This window comes from Peromyscus eremicus, chromosome 22 (assembly GCF_949786415.1).
Source record: "Peromyscus eremicus chromosome 22, PerEre_H2_v1, whole genome shotgun sequence".
Taxonomy (NCBI): domain Eukaryota; kingdom Metazoa; phylum Chordata; class Mammalia; order Rodentia; family Cricetidae; genus Peromyscus; species Peromyscus eremicus.
In genome coordinates, this window is record NC_081437.1 from 25424331 (window position 1) to 25445283 (window position 20953).

The 20953-nt window shown below is 44.9% G+C and overlaps 1 protein-coding gene across 2 annotated transcripts; it reads left to right on the top strand.

Annotated features, from left to right (window-relative positions):
• The first annotated feature begins 153 nt into the window (after window positions 1-153).
• Window positions 154-12098, top strand: Pfn4 (profilin family member 4). 2 transcript variants are annotated; one of them, XM_059248397.1, is made up of 5 exons: window positions 154-402; window positions 986-1208; window positions 5746-5883; window positions 6945-7050; window positions 10549-10713. In XM_059248397.1, the coding sequence occupies exons 2-5, from the start codon at window positions 1092-1094 to the stop codon at window positions 10590-10592; spliced, it is 405 nt and encodes a 134-aa protein (XP_059104380.1). In that variant the 5' UTR covers window positions 154-402; window positions 986-1091; the 3' UTR covers window positions 10593-10713. The 2 variants fall into 2 exon arrangements, with proteins under 2 accessions (XP_059104380.1, XP_059104381.1); XM_059248398.1 differs by lacking the exon at window positions 10549-10713 and adding an exon at window positions 11449-12098 and having other exon boundaries at window positions 160-402.
• Window positions 12099-20953: the final 8855 nt, after the last annotated feature.

The following is a 20953-nucleotide window of genomic DNA, read 5'->3' on the forward strand; positions in this document are numbered from 1 at the left end:
GGCCGGCGACCCGACTCGAACGCGCGCGCGCACCTCGGGGAGGCGCGCGGGCCTCCAGCCTGGGCGGGGGGGGCGGCGGCCTCGCTCTCACAGGCAGCTGTCACAGCCAATCAGCTTTCGCGCCTGTCTCCCCACCCCCTCCAGGCTCCGCCCATGACCCCGCCCCTGGCGGAGCTTGGATGCTCCCGTTGCCCTGGTACCCGGTGTGTAGCTCCGGTGCCCCGCCAGGACCTTTAGGTCCAGTTCGGCTGCCCGCTCGCCCCTCCCGCCGTCAGTCACTTCTCAGAAGGACGCAGGGCGAGCCTCCCCGTGGTGAACGAGCACCTGCGGCGGTTGGCTCGATGAGAGCCGTCCTTGATGGCGGCTCCCGGGCGGGAAATGGAGCTCTAAGGGGCCACCAAGGTGGGCTTAGAGCCGGGGCTGTGGACCGGTGTCTGTCTCTCCCAGCGTTGATGCTGGTCCAGGAGGAGGAATGAAAGGATTATCTTACATAACTCGGCTTTTCTCCATCGGTGCTCTTGAGATTCTTTGGATAACCGGTTGCCTTTTTCTGTTCTTACTTTATTTTACTTTTATTTATTTACTCGTTCGTTTTTGCGGGGCTGAGAAGTGAACGGGGGATTTTATTTTTATTTATTTATTTTTTTAACCGCTCTGCCTTTGAGATTTCATCCGCAGAGCTTTAGTTTGTTTTTTTTTTTTTAAAGACAGGGGTCTCTCTGGCTTTGACCGTGTATGACCTTCCTGCCCCTAGAGTACCTGAGTTGATAGGCATGGACTTGTGTTTTTAAATCCCAGGTAATTCTCGTGTAAATCATTACATAGCAAAAAATGTTGAGGCTCTGATTTTTTTTTTCTCTTCAAACTCTGCTTCATAAGCCAGTCTGTGAAGTCTGATTTTTTTTTTATAGTTTTTTGTTGTTGTTTTTGTTTTCCTGGGTATTGGTGAACACTAGATGATGATCCGCGGTTTTCACTCCTCCAGGGTTTTAAAGGACACCCACTGATCACTAAAACTGAAGTATCAGAGGCCCTTGTATACTCACACGTGGAGGCTTCAACTACAGTTCCGGGTTCAGAGCTGAGGAAGCATGAGTCACTTACAAAACTTACTGTTAGATACCCTCCTAGGGACGAAGCATGTGGACAGTGCGGCCCTCATCAAACTCCATGAAAGGAGCCTGTGTGTGACATCACCAGGATTTAGTGTAAGAGGAAAAAAAAAGAAAACTCTTTTAAAACTAACTTTTTAGGTTAGCATACAAAGTATTGGTTTTTACTATGTCATCTTCAGATATGTGTTGTGAATGAACTATGTAAAAAAATATGAACGTGTTTGTCTCAACAATGTCAGAATTTACTGAGTAATGATAAATTCACAAGGTACAATAGTTTCTGTGGTATCAACTTGATAGATACGCCTGCTTTCCTCGGTAACCATGACTGAGGTGAACACGGGCTGTTTTATTCCCATCTGAATTACTAATACCAACTACTCTTGGATCACACAGCAATGTGTGTGTGTATGTGCATATACATGTAATCATATGCATTTGTGTATGTATGGTTCCAGAATAGCAATAAAGTATTAAGAAACCAGTAAGGTTCAAGAGTTTTCATAAGTCCTGAAAATCAGGGAAGTAGAAATGTCAGTAGAGCCGGGCGGTGGTGGCGCACGCCTTTGATCCCAGCACTCAGGAGGCAGAGGCAGGCGGATCTCTGTGAGTTCGAGGCCAGCCTGGGCTACAGAGTGAGTTCCAGGAAAGGCACAAAGCTACAGAGAAACCCTGTCTCAAAAAAAAACCAAAAAACAAAACAAAAAAAAGGTCAGTAGATATTTGATAATAGATATCGATAAATTAACAGAACCAGAGCTTTGAGAAAGAATCTGGTGGAACTTTGGTGACTAATTAGACTCCTGCAGATCACGAGTTTGAGGGGAAAGCTTCAGAGTTGAGACCAGCTCTGGGGGCAAGAGGGCAAGGCCGGGTCCAGACAGATTGGTAGACAGGTGGGGCAGGGCCGGGTCAGTAGGAACCAATGTGATCTCAGTGTGGAGTCTGGGCAAGGGAGACTCTCCTTGGTCTGTTGTATATATTTCTTGGGCCTGGTTCTTCTGATATGATTTTAATATGTCTATATTGCCTCTACTGTCTCAGTTTCCCCCATACATTTATAGGGGAACACTCTTTCTACTCCCAGGCATAAGTCATTTTCCAGTCTGTGTTGTGTGGGTGGTGCTGAACAGACGTGCTATTCCTGTGTCCATCCAGGTTTCATTCATTCATTCCTGTCCACAATGCCCTTCTCTATACCCTCCCCTGCTTCCGCTGGTTCCCTTCCTCTCTCAATTCCTTCTGTTTTCTTATCATGTGTATCCCGTTATCCTATTTCCCACCTTCTTTAAGGGATATCCCTCCCTCCTTTCTAGTTTTGTCACCTATACACACAGAGAGAAGTAAATACATACATACACATAATTGTAAAGATTTGGTTTTATTTCTGTCTGCATGTTTGCATGCCATGTGCATGCAGTACCTACAGAGGGCGATAGAGGACTTCAGAGCCTTTAAATTATAGACGGTAGCCACAGGGCGGGTGGACAGTGGGAACTGAACCTAGGTCCTCTGCAAGCATTCTTACCTGCCGAGCTGTATCTTACCAGCCTCATCCACATAGTTTTAAATCCAGGTTCTATATATAAAAGAAAATGGGGGGGTGGGGGGTGGGGGGAGCTGGAGAGATGGCTCAGAGGTTAAGAGCACTGGCTGCTCTTCCAGAGGTCCTGAGTTCAATTCCCAGCAACCACATGGTGGCTCACAAGCATCTGTAATGAGATCTTTCGCCCTCTTCTGGTGTGCAGGTGTACATGCAGACAGAACACTATACTAGATAGATAGATAGATAGATAGATAGATAGATAGATAGATAGATAGATAAAAACAAAAATTGATTTTAAAAAAGGTGGTGATTGTGTTTCTGGGTCTGTTTTATTAACCCTTAACACAATGATTCCAGCTACAGCTATTCTTCTGCAAATGTCATTGTTTCACTTTTCTTTTCCTTTTTTCCTCCCTGAAACAGGGTCTCACTCTGTAGACCAGGCTGGCCTCAAACCACAGAGATCTGCCTGCTTCTGCCTCCCAAGTGCTGGGATTAAAGGCATGTGCTGCCATGTCCAGCAATTTCAATTTCTTCATGGCTGCATAAAATTACATTGTGTTTGTATACTACATTTTCTTTATCCATTCATATACTGGCCGGCATCTAGGTAGGCTCCATTTCCTGGTTGTTGTGACTACTATAGCAACAAGCATGTCCGCCTGCCTGTCTGTGCTGGCTATGTGGATTCAAAGTCCTTCCGTCCTATGTTCCCCAGAGTGGTATAGCTAGGTCACGTGGTAGTACTAGGTGCAGGTTTTTGTTTGGTTGGTTGGGTTTTTTTTGTTTTTGGTTTTTTTTTTTTGTTTGTTTGTTTGTTTTTTTTTTGGTTTTTCAAGACAGGATTTCTCTGTGTAATTTTGGTGCCTGTCCTGGATCTTGCTCTGTAGACCAGGCTGGCCTCCAACGCACAGAGACTGCCTGGCTCTGCCTCCCGAGTGCTGGGATCAAAGGCGTGCACCACCACCACCCTGCTCTAGGTATAGTTTTTTGGGGAGGAACTTCCATACCGATTTCCATAGTGACTGCACAAGTTTACATTCACACCAGCAGTGAATTAAGAGTTCTTCTTATCTTTCCCCACATCCTTGCCAACATTTATTGGTAGTTGTTTTCTTCTTTTTCTTTCTTTTCCATTAAAAAAAAAAAAGGTTCCATATAGCCCAGGCTAGCCTGCAACCTGCTAGGTAGCCAAAGATGACCTTGAACCTCCTGCTTCTACCTCCCAATGCTAGGACTATATTCATGGAGGACCATATTCATGGAGCACCATGCCCACTCTATGCAGTACTGGGGACTAAACCCAGAGCTTGGGCATGCTCAGCAAGTACTCTACCAACTGAGCTGCATCCCTGCCTTCATTTGGTTTTGTTTTCTCGGTGATACTTATTCCGACTGGTCTATGGTGGACTCTCAAAGCACCACATATATACATCGTGCCTTCAGAATTCAGAAGTCTCGTAGCCCCTAGAAACTGTAAGCCACTGGGTCCTCTGCATGAGCAGCAATTACTCTTAACCACCGGGCCATCTCTCCAGAACTATTATTTGTGGATCTGTGTGTATATTGTTTATGTGTGCACCTGAGGGCAGTGCCCTTGGAGGCTGGAAGAGGACTTCAAATCCTTGGGAGCTGGAGCTGTAGGCAGTGGTGAGCCACCTGATATGGATGTTAGGAACTGGACTCCTGTCCTGTGGAAGAGCGCAAAGTGCTCTTAATTACTGAGCCATCTTTCCAGCCCCTCAAAGCAGTCTTAATTTGCATTTCTCTGGCAGATAAATGTTAGTTTTTCAAGTATTTGGCCTTTTTATGTGTCTTTCCAAGAATCATCTATTCGGTTGATTGATTGATTGATTGATTGATTGGCTGATTTGGGGATTTTGGTGTTTGAGTGTTGCAGTTCTTTGTATACCCTTGTGGGGTTTTTTTTGTTGTTTTTTTATAATTATTTACAATGGCTGCCCCTCAAGCCACGGCTATCCTGATCAGCCCCTGCAATTCTGTTGTCAATACCAGCAGCAGTTCACAGCAAGGGCCACAACCTGAGGGGATTCTGTTCCCTTAGGCACTGACTCTTTCAAAGCTACTAATCAAACAAATGTAGCACGTCTTTGCATCATTAAACAAAGATTCCACAGTAAAAACAAATGTAACACATCTTAATGTTCTACAACACCCTTGGTGTGTCCATCTTGGCCAGTGTGTAGTTGGCGTTGGTTTTGTGCTTTTTTGTGTTCCATCATCCCTTTGCTCTGGCAATTGTTTTCTTTGCTGTACATAAACTTTTTAATTTCCTGTGACCCCATTTGCCAATTCCTGAGGTGATTTCCTGTGCTATTGGAATCCTCTTCAGAAAATCCTTTCCTGGAGGTATGACTTTTAAACAAAAAAAGCCTTTTTCTACTAAAAAGCCATTGGAGGTGCTTTAGGATTCCAGACCACATAGTCTGTCACAATCAGTAATTCTGTAGTTGGAAGAGCAGCCGTAGATAATGCCTAAAAGAGCAGGCATCCTCTAATGCAACTTTATGAACATTGGAACTTCAAAAAAAGAGCTGTTCTTTTTTCCAGTCATTTTTAAAAAGTGAAAACCATTCAGTCCCAGCCTTCAGGCCATTTAAAAAGGTAGTCAACCAAATTTGACTGGCCAGTGGGCCATGCTGTGGGATGCTCTCTATGTTGTAAATGTATTGCTGTGATTGATTGATTGATAAATAAAACGCTGACTGGCCAGTAGCCAGGCAGGAAGTATAGGTGGGACTAGCAGAGAAGAGAATTGGGGAAACAGGAAGGCAGAGTGGAAGAGACGCAGCCAGCCGCCACCATGAAAAGCGAGATGTAAGGTACCGGTAAGCCACGAGCCACGTGACAAGGTATAGATGAATAGAAATGGGTTAATTTAAGATATAGAAACTAGATAACAAGAAGCCTGAGCTATTAGGCCAAACAGTTTAAATAATGTAAGCATCTGTGTGTTTATTTTAGAGGTGGGCTGTGGGACTTCCGGGGCTTGGCGGGGGCTGGAGCAAAACTCTCCAGCTCCAGGGCCATGCTTTTCTGACCTGGCCTATTTCACCTCTGTAGGTAATGCCAAGTGATGTTCGCACACTTCTAAATGGATTTGCCAAAAACCCACTGATAACCCGAAGGGAAGGGTTGTATTTCAAGGAAAGGGATTACAAATGTGTCCGGGCAGATGACTTTTCTCTTTATGCTAAGAATGTGAGTATTCAAGATTTGAAGACATATGGGTAAAAAACTCAAGAATTTTACTTCAGTTTTCTTTACCCCTCCTGATGCTCTCTACATAACAGCCTAAGGTCATTACTGCCTTCAGTCCCAGGAAGGCACATCTGAAAATACTCACAGAAGGGCCAGGGACACACCTCAAGAGTAGAGAACCTGCCTAGAGTGCGCAGAGCTCTGGGTTTGATCTCCAGCACTGGAATGAAGTAAAGAATTAAAAAGCACTTCTTGTCCGAAAGTATTCTCAGCCCGATATCCTGGCTGTCGCAAATATTTCCTGTGGAATCTGTGACCTGAGCTACCTCTTGCTGACATACAGTTCATCCTTCATTGTGCCGTGACCTGTTTGTCTGGGTCCTGAAGCCCTGACTGGGAACAGCGAGGGAATGAAGAAAGGACAGACACACAGACACATAAAGTGAAGCTGGGATCAGGTGGGGGCGTTTAAATACATTCCCAAAGCTCATACCCCTGTTAGGCACAAGAATGTTAAATCAGACACAGAGGTAGGCAAGGAATGGTTATTAGGGTACTAAGATAGCCCAGAATACATAGTGATTAGGCTCTGGACCTGCAACATTCCAACCTCCCCACAGTCAGTGTATGGTACATTTCTTCCAGGAACTTTTCTTCACAATACGTGCAATATTAGTACAGAAAGCTGAAACCTTTCAGGAAACATTACTAAATTTCTCAAAAGAGTGGAAGATTAAAATACAAATACATGAATACAAAGAAGTCAGGAAATTGTTGTTTGGGGGATCTTGTTGTTTTGGTTTTCCAAGACAGGGTTTCTCTATGTAGCTTTGGCACTTTTCCTGGAACTCACCCTGTAGCCCAAGCTTGCCTCGAACTCACAGAGATCCGCCTGGCTCTGCCTCCCGAGTGCTGAGATTAAAGGCGTGTGCCACCACTGCACAGCTCAGGGTGTGTGTGTGTGTGTGTGTGTGTGTGTGTGTGTGTGTGTGTGTCTGGGGTAGCTGCTGGCCTTGTGGTTCAGACCAAAGCCAGAGCATTCTCTCTTCTTCTTCATCCAGGAGAACACTGGTGTGGTGGTTGTGAAGACCCACCTGTATCTTCTGGTGGCCACTTACACGGCAGGCATGTATCCTAGTGTCTGTGTGGAAGCCACAGAGAAGCTGGGTAAGTCTGCCTCCCACTGAGGTGTGAGACCCTACTCAAACTAGCCAGGGGAGAAAGGAGGACTTTATTGGAGAACCCAGGGGCGGCTCACACAAACACGAAGTGTTGAGCACAGGGGAGCGGTGGGAAATGCAGGGACCGTGGATGGGAGCACTCTTGGGAGTCTGTCTTGTCTCTGCTTCTGGGTAAGTCAGCTTTGTGCTGTCCCACTGCAAAGCAGCTGCTTCCTGCCCTGGCTCAGTAGCATGGTGAGGCCTCCGTCCCACCCCTTTGTTTCTCTGAGGACCCCGATTTGTGTCATATAGTTTATCCCTCTGTCCGTAAGGAGAGGTGGGCAGGGGAGCAGAGAAGCAGCAGGTTAAAAAGCAGCTAAGTCAGTTTAGGGACCCACCCTGTAGAGAGGAGAAGCCGCTAGTGGAGAAGCGGCCATCTTGGTGTGCACTGCACTCCCCTTCCCTGGTTTACAATTGTGGAACAATAAAAATAAGATTTAATAGAGAACTAAAGTGAGGGTTGAGCATAGCAAATGGTAAATCGTTTTAGGTTTTATTTTACATCTATTCTGAGTTTCTGATGATCTCAGAAACAGTCCTTTGAAATAGTAGCGGCTTCTAGCAAGAAAAGAAGCCATTCACCCAGTCATTCTTTTTTTTTTTTAAGATTTATTTATTATGTGTACAGTGTTCTGTCTGCACATATGCTTATTGGCCAGAAGAGGGCACCAGATCTCACTATAGATGGTTGTGAGCCACCATGTGGTTGCTGGGAATTGAACTCGGGACCTCTAGAAGAACAGCTAGTGCTCTTAACCTCTGAGCTATCTCTCCAGCCCTCACCCATTCATTCTTGCAGCAAATAACTGTGGAGCCCAATCATGCATGTGCCCCGCACTATCTCAGATCAAAGCTGGATAATGGATGCCCTCTGCCTCTTGTGACTCTGTAGATGCCATCCTACCTGCCAGAAATGCATTCCTGTTCTGTCCATGCCCCCTCACATCTGGTTAGTACATTCCTCACCATCACTGAGAGTCCAAGTCAGATCCAATGTCTCTTCCACTGTGCTGTTTATTTTATACACACTGCCATTGTTATTCTCATTAGAGCTCTTCATTAATCTGGATTAGGAACCCAGAAGGCAACCATGCCATCTTAATCATCCTCCTATCTAATATCTAACACAGTACCTGATTTTGAGTAGGAAATGACTATATGACTGATAAACAGAGACATGAATGACTTCTACTAAACAGAATCTGGGACAGTTCCAGTGGGCTAATCTCCAATGACTGTGTGAGAAATTAAATCCTAGAAAAGGAGGCTCAGTTTTAGTGGAGTAGGGCAGAAACCAGACAGAGACCTATAATTTGAGCTAATATATCTCATTAAAATATCCATAATGAAAGTAGGGAGACAGGCCACTAGGCTGTCAATAAACCAGGCTTTATCCTATTGGCTCAGAACCAAGGCTAATTCCACAGAGAAGGCCAGAAAGTTCCCTGGCTTCACTGTAATGAAGATTCTCTGACCATTCATTCATTCACTCATTTATTCATTCATTTATTTACTCAAGGCCACAAAAGACTCCAAAGAATAACACAGCTGACACTACACCAGTTAGAACCCACTGTTGTAAGAAGGGTCGGCTGTGTTAGAAGTGTTTGGATAGGGATGGATGGGCCAGGCTGCTACCCACCAGCTGCCTGCTGCCACTGACTTAATTGTGTGTGATTCCTCTATCACTCTGGCGCTCGCTCCCTCTCTCTCTCTCTCTCTCTCTCTCTCTCTCTCTCTCTCTCACATACAGAGTTTCACTGTGTACCCCAGACCGGGCTCAAATCTTCCTACTTTAGCCCACTAAATTCTGGGATTACAGGCATGTGCTATTATGCTCCCAAATTGTGTTTTTCTCTATCAAAAAAAAATTATGTGATTATTATAGAAAATTTGAGAAATAAAGAATCATCGGGCTGGAGAGATGGCTCAATGGTTAAGAGCACTGGATGTTCTTCCAGAGGTCCTGAGTTCAATTCCCAGCAACCACATGGTGGCTCACAACCATCTATAATGAGTTCTGATGCCCTCTTCTGGTATGCAGGCAAAACACTGTATGCATAATAAATAAAATCTTTAAAAAAAAAAAAAGAATCAGGATGATTAATTTTTTTAATCCTCTGGATATAGTAACATACACTTTTATTTAATCCCAGCATTTAGAAGGAGTGGGCAGATCTCTGTGAGCTCAAGGTCAGACTAATCTATAGAGCTAGCTTCAAGCCAGCCAGAGTCACATGGTGACACCCTTATGGTGATATTTTATTTGTACTGAAATGTGATTTTATTTGTATATTAATAAATAAAGTTGCCTGGGGGTCAGAGCTAATTAATAGCAAGCCATCGTAGAAGCTGGGCGGTGGTAGTGCACGCCTTTAATCCCAGCTCTTGGGAGGCAGAGCCAGGCGGATCTCTGTGTGTTCAAGGATACAGCCAGCATGGAGACACACACCTTTAATCTCAATATCAACCATAGAAGACCTGGAGGTCTGTACAGACAGGCAGTGACGAGGCGGTCATGTGGTTGGGTTTACAACCAATGAGAAGGCAGAACAGAAAGTCTATATAAAGACAAACACACAGGAAGTAGGTCTCTTGGCTGAAGAGGATAGCTGCAGCAGTGAAGGGTAAGGCTCTTAGCTGTGACCTCTTGGGCTTTCATCTTTGCATTGGTTCTGTGTTTCTTATTGAATAAGACGGTTACTTCTACAGACCCTATTTCAAATTTTTTTTATTATGAAAGATTCTAACAGTATGACTTAATAACAGCTTTAAGGAGTAAATAGGCAAATAATCCTATACTACTTCACACAAGTCAGTCAGGTTTATTTTTAAAACAACTATATTGGCAGATCATATGCATTGGTAAAATGTTAACATCACTAATTCTAAGTCAACAGTTTTAAAAGTTAGTATGAAATTATTTTTTTTTAAAGATTTATTTATTTATTATGTATACAGTGTTCTGTTTGCACGTATGCCTGCAGGCCAGAAGAGGGAGCCAAATCTCATTACAGATGGTTGTGAGCCACCATGTGGGTGCTGGGAATTGAACTCAGGACCTCTGGAAGAACAGCCAGTGTGCTTAACCTCTGAGCCATCTCTCCAGCCCTAGTATGAAATTATTAAAGAACTATAATGATTCCTTAAACTTCCTGTGCCTTAACTCCTAGACAGACAAACAGATGTCTTAGTTTCATCACATGAGAGTTGCCTCGCTCTTAACCAAACCCACATGTAAGAATCTGGGCTCTGTGTTTTGACATCTACATGGAAAGAAACAGATGTTTCATGGTTTGGGTATTTTTGTTTATTCTCATGAGAATATCATCTAAGACCTTATTGCCAGTTCTATAACATAGATGAGTAGAAAAATAGAATTCATTTTTCTGAATTTGCCTGGCAAGTTTTTAAAGGTCTTACTTTTATTTGTTTTTGCTTTTAGATCTATGTAGTACTGATTGGCCTAGAACTCAACATGCAGATTAAACTGGCTGTGAACGTGACATAATGTTTCTGCTTCTAACACCCAAGTGGTGGGATTCTAAGAGTGTGCTGCCATGCCTGACTAAAAGTCTGCTGACACTTAATACAGTCCTGGTCCCCACCATTTCCATCTGTCGTGGGTGGCAGAGAGCAGTGGTTCTCAACCTGTGGGTTGTGACCCCTTTGCGGGGGTGGAGGGTGGGGGGGATGGTGTCAAACCACCTTTCACAGGGGTCACCTAAGACTATCAGAAAATACAGATATTTACATTATGATTCATAGCTAGCAAAATTACAGATATAGGTAGCAATGAGATAATTGTATGGTTGGGGGTCAGCATAACATGAGGAACGCATTAAAGGGTCACAGCATTCGGAGGTTTAGAATCACTGTGGCAAAGGAAGGCAAACTGAGTGACTTCCAGCAGTCAGTTTAAGAAAACAAGTAGAATTTTTGATGAGTGAAACACAGCTTTCATATTTTTCTTATTAACTGATTTTTTTTTTAAATGAAGGAGCAGGCAGCAGGTTCTACTGTTCCCTGAGCCCTCCCCGACCCATTTTCCATCGACAGATATGTGTACCTTCATTCTCTGCGTGGAGAACTAACCACTCTCCAGAGCAGCTTAAATATCTCTACCGTTCTGAAATCAAATTGAGGATTGCATACATCTATCTCTCCTAGTAGACACAGACCTCCACAAGGTCAAGGCCTGTGTTTTAACTAGCCCGTCATCCTTGTGACATGACATGGTCCAGCACATGGTAGTCAGCCAACACTGCTTATTGGGAAATGAGTGAACTACATTGTAATGGCAGTTCACTCCTCAGAAATCATTAACATGCTGTGTTTCTTTCAGGAGAATATCTAAGAAAAAAAGGAAACTAAGTCATCAGGCAACTGGTAAAGACACCTTTATTATCTTGAAAGAAAAGTCTAGATCCTTAAGAAGAAGTATTTTGTGGTTGAAAAACACTAAGTGGAAGATTAAAACAAAGACTGAGTTAAGGAAACATCTTTTTCTCATTTCAAGAAGTCACCATCTCTAACTGGAAGGACCTGACCAGCTCGTTCCTTTTCTTTAGGCGTTGGTCACTGACTTGAAACCTGAGTGCACTAACGGCTTTTCACAACACAAGTCTGTTGGGAGTCTCACCTCCAAGTCCCCACACATCTTGCCAGAGATTCCAAGAATGTAGGCCCTAGCCATTCCTGCGTGTGAGCCACACGCGCATCGAAGTTAGAGGACAGCTGTGGTGGTCAGCTCTCCTCTCCCACCACGTGGGTAGTGGGAATGGAACTCGGGTTGTAAGGGTTGGTGGCGGGTAAACCCACTGAACCATCTCTCCAGTTCCCCAACCACTCTGTACCTAGGCCACGTCAGCGTCATGCCACCTTTAAAAATTAAAGTAATGCTTCTTCCTGTGGGGGGAGGGACTTGCTAATTACTTTCTGTCAAAGAAGTAGAGTTCCTGAGTTCAGTGCCCCTTTATTAAAATATAGATTGCATTGCATGTGTGACAGCTGCCTTGTTCTCACCAATCATATGGGACCTGTGGGGAAGGGAGCCAATGCAAAGGTCACCCAATAATAGGCCATGAATCAGAGTATTGGATGGACACTCACTGTCTATCTTCAGGTATCTGATATTGTTCAGCATTATAATGGCCTTCTCAAACTCGGGAGATTTCTGACCACCTCTCTCACTGCTTCTGAGTCTACATCTCTTAATAAGGCAGAATGGCTACTGAGTAACCTCTCTGAGAAAGGGTTCTTCCATTGGCCACCTGCTACATGATGATCAGGACAATAAGAGAGAGAACTTATTCTGATAATTTAGGGTTCTGCCATAGCCACTCCTGCAAAGGAAGCATCTTTCTTTCTCTGACAGCAGCCCCAGGCCAGGCTAGTCAGAGAGCCCTTTGGTACACCCTTCGGTGGACCATTCAGTGCACCCTTCAGTACATCCTCCAGTGCACCCTCCAGTGCACCCTTCAGTACACACTCCAGTACACCCTCCAGTGCACCCTCCAGTACACCCTCCAGTACACCCTCCAGTACACCTTACAGTACACCCTCCAGTGCACCATCCAGTACACCCTCCCTCCAGTGTACCCTCCAGTGCACCCTCCAGTATTCCCTCCAGTGCACACTCCAGTACATCCTCCAGTACACCCTCCAGTGCACCCCCTAGTGCACACTTCAGGAACTGCTTTTAGGGAGGAAATGGTTTGGATCTTTGGCCAAGAGAGAGCCTGGGAATACAAACTTAACTCTGCTTTGGCCAGATTGGATTGCCCTGATCCTTAAGGATGATGATGATTTAAGTGAATGCACTGTTTTCCAGGTCCCTCTACAGTATACTTTACATGGACCAGAGGGACATGCAGCAGGTCTCTAAATATTGTAAGAAACCCCTAGTCTCAAATATGACCCTTCTAAACGAAGTGTCTGGATGCAAACAGACTGGTTGGGACTGGGTTCGAGAGTGTCATTGTGATGGGATACCCCAGTTACATGGTGAGTGGACACAGAGGCCCTGGTACCCAGGGAGGTAACCTTAGACTTCAGGGGCTGGGGAAGTGGTGGAGCTCTTTACATTAGTTTTATCTCCTATATTCTATGCCACAATCAGCAACATAATTGCTTGGTCTAACTTTCTAGCTTTGATAGAGTCAAATCAAATCCTATGCCCTTTGCAGTTTTGACATTGTCAGGCAGAAAGACACCGTGTTCTGAATCCCGAAGACATTCTATTCTGGGAAAAATATCTTTTGGTGCTTATGAAATTCTCTCATTTTTAAGTTTTATCCCACAACCTTTCAAAGAGTTTCCAACGTCAGTCTTTTTCTGAGTGTAACTGCTAAGGGTCACAAATTTGTTCTTAGTGGTCAGCGTTCCCGCTGAAACCATTTACCCATTTAGTTGCTTGGATTTTGAAAGAGGTAAGTTTCAAATTGATTTCTTTCATATTGAATAGCCTGAAGAATGCTAAGTAGCAATGCATCAACAGTAAATACCTCATCTTCTCCACCACTGATAGGTTCACAATTTAGTAGGGTACGCGCGCAGATTTGTGAGTCATATGTGATCAACCCTGCATAAGTTCAGATATGAAACAATCCCAGAGCACAGAGCCTGGAGCCACTGACTGTCCCAAGAAGCCCCTTCAGGGTTTTTTTGAGACTCTGGAACTGGCGTTAGAAGTGAGTTGGAAAGAGTAAGCATAGAAGAGAGCAGAGAGCATACCAGGGTGAAGGATGGCATATGACAGAGTCATGACACTTCATGGCATGCACAGAATGGTGAGGAGTTCAAGACAAATGGAAAACAGTATGTGTGGCTATTCCCCAAGAGAAAAGGATGCTCTCCTTACGTCCTCTCAAAGGCCTCTCAAAGGACATCAGTAACTACGGACAACACTTTTATAATATTTAAGTTTAAGCTGGGGATGTAGCTTAAGGATAAAACACTTGCCTAGCATGCTAGAAGACCTGAGATCTAGCCTCAGTGCTCCTGAAATAAAAAATAAATACATATACATATAAATGCCCTAAACTTAGTCTTAATCTATTAAGAATACCAAAATATTAAAGAATATTAAAAACTTGGGAAAAATAAGCTGCTCATAATTTCACACTAAATGAAAACTATTTTTACCCAGTCTCTTTCAATGTCCATATGTTTTAACCTTATCTAATTCGTTCATTTAGCATTGAATTATTTCTTGAATATCACTAAAATTCCTTCAAAAAAACACTATCAAATCACTGCATATCCTTTGATTTAAATATACATCCTTCTGTTAGCAGCTTTAGTTATTTCCACCTTTTTTTTTCTTTTTGTTTTTTTGTTTTGTTTTTTGAGACTGGGTTTCTCAGTGTAGTTTTGGTACCTGTCCTGAATTTTGCTCTGTAGACCAGGCTGGCCTCGAACTCACAGAGATCCACCTGGCTCTGCCTCCCAAGTGCTGGGACTAAAGGCGTACACCACCACTGCCCGGCTATTTCCACTTTTTTTATATCACCAATAATACTCCTATTTGACTGTTTACATAGATCTTCCTCCAGGTTTGGGATTCAGTCTTCAGTGATTTCTCCTCATAATGTAACACACTTGGAGTGTATAATTCAGGATGCTGTGTACCTACCCCTAGGCTGATAAACAGAGGAGCTGACCCTTAAACTACAGTGCCATGCAAGGGTGACCATGAAACATCTTGGTGGTTCACCGATAGCCAACGGACAGCCTTCCCTAGGTACTTGACCACTGCACTGCTTGGGAAGGACTCTCCAGTCACTTCCTATAACTCTCCTTACAAAGTTGCCACTGTGTCCAGGTGTATAAAGACACAAAGAAGTGACCCTTTGGGTAGTTGCACAGTACTGGTAGAAATGCCCAGAAAGCCTGTGATCTTCTTAAACAAGAGTCTCCAAACTAAGGATATTCCTATCATGGTAGTTCACAATAACTTTGGAAGGCCAGCAATGGCATGCATAGATTAAAGGGCTCCCCCACCCCAGATTCTTTTCTTTGGGGTTGGGGTGGGGGGAGGTCCAGACAGTGTTTCTCTTTGTATCCCTGGCTGTCCTGGAACTCCCTCTGTAGACCAGGCTGGCCTCAAACTCAGAGATCTGACGGCCTCTGCCTCCCCAGTTGCTGGGATTAAAGGCGTGCACCACCACACTCAGCTCCGCCCTAGATTCTTAACTCCTATATGTACTTTCCTAAAACTAAACTCCTGACATTGAGGGCTCATGTCACATCTCTTTTCTTTCCTTTGCCCTATCCCGCCTCCCATCTCCAGGACACAATCTTGCCCATCCCAAACCACACTTTGGGGCTTAGTGTTCAGTAAAAACCACACCGTGCTAAAGGAAAGGAAAACACTCGATACTTTTAGATACAATAACCTCCTCATCCTGCATAGTGCAAACAGGCGGCATCTGTGACGTGGAGTCCCGTGAGAGTAAAGCAGAAAAGCATCCGTGAGACACAGCAAACACCTCTGTGTGGACTGGAGTTGGCTCTGCAGCTTAGAACACTGGCTGCTCCTTGGAGGACCTGGGTTCACTTCACAGCACCCACGTGGCAGCTCACAGCCACCTGGAACTCCAGTTCCACTCACACAGATGAGGTAAAATACATACATGTTTTAAAAATTAAGGAAAATCTTTATAGCATAATTCATCTAGGAAAGGAAGGCTTCATACTTTCCCCCCTCAGTTATTTCTTAAATTTCAGAGACAAGATGATTATCCCAAGATGTGTGATTATGATTACTTGAAATGAAAAATCCTTTGTTATTTATTATGTATTCAATGTTCTGCCTGCATATATGCCTGCATACCAGAAGAGGGCATCAGATCTCATTAGGGATGGTTGTGAGCTACCCTGTGGTTGCTGGGAATTGAACTCAGGACCTCTGGGAGAACAGCCAGTGCTCTTAACCGTTGAGCCATCCAGCCCCAAAAAATCCTTTCTCAGAGAAGGGGATTTAAGATATAAAAAGTTAGATAATCAACTTCAAAATGTGAGAAGGGGCATATAATTCCTGGGTATGGTAGCATACCCCTTTAATCCTAGCACTTGGGAGGCAGAGATAGGCAGATCTGAGTTAGAAGCCAGCCTGGTCTACATAGTAAGTTCCAGGACAGCCAGGGCTCCACAGAGAGACTATGTCTTGAAAAAAAACAAAATTCTGAGGAGTGCTTTATGTATATTTGAAAAACTCAAAAGGTGAAAATCACCTTCTAAGTTGAGAAGAAAAACCTTAGGCTCTGAGTCATGAGGACTGGTATCCAGGAAGAGAAAACCAAAGCAGGTAGTTAAACAGTCCACAGAGGGCGGGGGTGAAGGATGAAGAAGCCCTCTCCTTCCCCCAAGAGCCTTCCTAAGACTTAGAGTCCTGGGTCCTGAGATTTGCCTCATCAGCCTTAAGGAGTAGTGCTGTGGAGGAAGGTCACATAGTACCCAGGAGCCAGGGACAGTCCTGCCGCAGAAAGCTAGTATGTTACTGGTTGGTGGCTCTCTGTAGCTTCCCTAGGGAAAGTGTCAAGCCTCATGCTCTTCCAGATGGTGCTGTTCCAGATGGTGAGTCACATGGACTCCTGGTTGCCCAAGTAGAGAAACTGCTGTCTCAAGGTGACACAGCAGAACTTTGCCGAACCTTTGGAGTAGCTGGAAGCCTCCTAGGAACTTAGGAAAGATCAATCCTTCCAGCCCACTTGCCTATCAGATAAGCATGTAAGTCCAGATCAGGGTTTCTGGAGTCCATCACCTATACCTACTCCAAGAGATAGTGTGTATTCTGACAGATGAACTTCTGGGCAAAAGATAGAGGTGAGAGGACTCTAGGATACAGACCTTTACTTAACTAGCTACTGGGAAATAACCAGGCAATCCTAAAGTGTGGATCATCCCAGAAGGGGTAGAGTTCCACAGACCTACTACTAATGTAGCCAGGAGTCAGCAAACCTGGAAATAAGACAACCTCTGTAGCACAGAGGGATGCCACATAGGCCACCCACTGCTCTGTGGCAGTCTCCTCTGTTTGAAGACCAGCTGCTTTGGCCAGCTCCTCCTCTGCACTTCTGTCCTTTTTCTCTTTCTACTGGAGGCATTCAGGAGGAATTGAGATAGCTACTTCCACGGACTCGAGAGTCCTAGGGTCAAGTGGTCCAGACAAGGTATTGACACCCCTCCCAGATCCCCATCCCTGACACATCAAATAGAGCTTTTAATCTGCTCGCACATCTGGGTGTTGTGGCTCAGACTTGCAAATCCAGCACCTCATGGAAAGTCTTTCATGGAGCTCATACAGTGGGCATATCTTGCCTCTGAGCAAGGACCATTTCCCAAGGTGGGCAAGATGTCAGGTACTGCTTGCCCAAGGCACAAGTGAGCATAGTCCTATCAGGCACTATGACCTGTCTCCTTGGCTTGGGTTCTCTCCCCTCTCATATCCATAGTTTTGAAGACTGCCTCTGTCCATCTCCCCTCTCTCCCCCCGCAAAGACTGTACTGCCTTCCTACCAACCGCGGTGGCCATCACAGAGCGGGATCCAAGATGGCCACTCCTTCCTCCAAACATGATTTATCTTCCCGGAAGGGAGCTCTAATGCTCCTGCCCAGAACTGAACAAGCACGGAGAGGTTGGTTGAGCACAAGAACTACGGACAGAACAGGGAGAAAATGGTCATCACAGCTTCCCCCAACCCTGCTAGAGTTCAAGGGCGCATGACGCCCCTCAAGAGCCCAATTCGTGTAACATTGGATTCCAAAAATGAAGAGCGAGCAGCACATGCACACCGAAGAGGATGACATGGGCCCACCAGCCCATCCCCCCTAAGCATGCACAGCCCCGTAGTAAGAGGGCTGCACTGACAGGTTGTAAGGTGAGGCCCTGTGGTTAAAACACGATGATTAATCTAGACTTCAACTTTATGGGATTTAGGTCACCATGGAAACAAATCTTTGAACACATCCATAAGGGATTATCTAGGTTAGGTTAATTGAGGTTAAAAGACCCATTCTATTCATGTGTGGTATGATTCATAAATTATCAACCCAAACACACACACACACACACACACACACACACACACACACACACACACACATACAGAGGGGATGGGGTGGGGATATGAGCACGTGTTCATCACAGAATCCAACATTTTGAAACAATAATCCTTGGTTAAAGTGGTTAATAACAATGGCGTCACTCAGAGGTTGAACAGGTAGTTCCTGAGCAGATGCTCTGAAGAAATGCTTCTTTTCCCCAACAGATGGAGGCTTGCTGTGTTGTCCAGGCTAACCCCCAGTTCATGATTCTCCTGCCTCAGCATTCTGAGTAACTGGAATCAAAAGTACATACTACCACACCACCAAAGAAGTGTCTTTGGGCACACACCTTTAATCCCAGCACTCAGGAGGCAGAGGCAGGCGGATCTCTGTGAGTTTGAGGCTAGCCTGGGCTACAGAGTGAGTTCCAGGAAAGGTGCCAAAGCTACACAGAGAAACTCTGTCTTGAAAAACCAAAAAAAATAAAAATAAAAAGAAGAAGGAGAAGGAGGAGGAGGAGGAGGAGGAGGAGGAGGAGGAGGAGGAGAAGAAGAAGAAGAAGAAGAAGAAGAAGAAGAAGAAGAAGAAGAAGAAGAAGAAGCGTCTTTTGCATGAGGCTATGGTGGCCTCTGTACGAGCATCTACCCTTTCAGCCTTCCATGGTAGTTACTGTCAGATAATCATGCATAAGAACCCTTCGTTCCTCACCTTCTGGCTTGATTTTTCTAATCGTTTGCTAGGGCAGACACATGCAATTCTATTTTGGTCCTGACAGCTTTCACAGCCTGAAGTGCTACTGAGTCGAGATCTTACTAAGTACAACATCATTTCTCACTCACCTTGGGGAATGTTCCTCGCTGAAGGCCACCAGAATCTGACAATCTGGTAGCAAGATATACCCACTGTAGGAGTCCAGGAAAGACTTCCCATGGAGGCATTCGGTTTGCTAGCCTACACCAGAACACCCAGACTGGCACTTTTTTTTTTTTTTTGAGACAAAGTCCTGTTAACAAAATACTTTGTATTCCGTGTGTTACTAAATCTCCTTCTCAAGAAGAGAAGTAATCAATGTCCACCCCTTCTCCTAAGTCCCCAACAACGAACAGAGGAACTTTTCTGCCAAAGTTCACTTGGGGAGCCAGTGAGTGTGTTGGGGTTCCTTAGAGCATAGGTGAGGGGTTACTTACAAGAACATGAGCGTTCCTCCCCACACCACACCACACTCATTAAGTCCTTATCTGAAAGGGATGAAGGTTTCCCCATAGAGGAATAGATGGAGCCCCTCAGCCCTATCTCCCCACCCAACCCTGCCCAGCCTATATGCTCTACTCCTTCCCCAAGGCCATGTTCATCAGGTGAAGGGATTGTGGCGTGCACGCGCATGCATGTATGCATACACACACACACACACACACACACACACACACACACACACACACACACACCTCTATGTGTAAACAGTCAGCAAGCCCAGAAGGGATCCTTCTGCAAGGAGGTAGAGCTGAATTCCCCAAGATGGCTATTGGTGGGGTTGGAGGGTAAGTCACAACAGCATGTTGAAATTCTTAAAGAATAAATAGGCAGGTTGATGGTGTCCCACGCCTTTAATCCCAGCACTTGGGAGGCTGGAGGATCTCTGTGAGTTTGAGGCCAGCCTGGATTACAGATCAAGTTCAAGGACAGCCGGGGCTGCACAGAGAAACTCTGTCTCAAAAAATAATAACAACAAAACACACAAATAAATATTGAATTGAAAATAATAAACTGATCACAACGCCTCGGGTTGTTGCCCAGATTGGCCTTGAGCTGATACTCCTGTGTCATCCTCTTGAGTAGCTGAAATTATAGGCAGTGGCTTCTGTATATTCTCCTAACCTGGTGGTCCTCCACTACGGCCCCTCAGGGGCATCCGATAATGTCTGAAGAGTGTTGTTATAGACACCATTGAGTATGCTGGGATGCTAAACTTCATATAGTGCAGAGGGCAATCTCCCACAATGAAGAATTACCTATTCCTAAATGTCAATTGTGTCAAGGTCAAGAAATCCTGATGTAGGCATGAGAGGCCCCCTTTCGAGTTGTTGGTCAGGGCTGTTCAAAAGATTCCCCAAACATTCGAGACTGTTGTTATTGCCTTTGGTTTTATCCCAGAGGTAGAAAGTAAAGCTCTATTGTTGAACACACCACATACCTCAGACACTGGACCCAGAGGTCCCTGAGTTAGAACTGACCTGAATGCCTCATCCCTGAGGACTAGCATTCATGGTACTAAGAGGTGTCTTATAAGCTTCCAACAGTCCTACCCAGCTGTGACACCCAGGAACCACAATATGGGAGTCCAGCTCCTACTTTTTGAAGGGTTCTTAGGTAAAGGAGAGAGGAATGAGTCAATATCAGATAGAAAGAGAGATCCAGCGGACGAGAAGAAAGACAAAAACCACAGAATAGCTTAGGGAGGGCCTGGGTCAATACCCAACAGCCTCATCCTTTATTCAAAAGGGCTTTTTATAATATGCCAAGGGGAGAGGCAAAAGACCTCCCCCTTGCAAGATCAAAGCACACCGTACAGCCAAGTGTAGACCCTTCCAAACACCTGGTAACCACGCCCGTAACCAAATCATCTCCTCATGCAGCCCTGCTGGGTAAAGCAAGCTCAGATTCTCTGACCCTGAGTAAGTACTCACTAGATAGCCTCTATGGGCTCCACACCACAACAGTGACCAGTATGGCATGAAACCCCTACCGTGAGACACAGTGGCACAAATACCTTGGTGGTGACAAACAGCTCTATAATTGACTTC

Coding starts and splice junctions, on each gene's coding strand:
- Pfn4 (XM_059248397.1), top strand. CDS start 1,092: ATGAGTCACTTACAAAACTTACTGTTAGATACCCTCCTAGGGACGAAG. Junction 1,209..5,745: donor TGACATCACCAGGATTTAGT/GTAAGAGGAAAA, acceptor TCACCTCTGTAG/GTAATGCCAAGTGATGTTCG. Junction 7,051..10,548: donor GGAAGCCACAGAGAAGCTGG/GTAAGTCTGCCT, acceptor TTTTGCTTTTAG/ATCTATGTAGTACTGATTGG.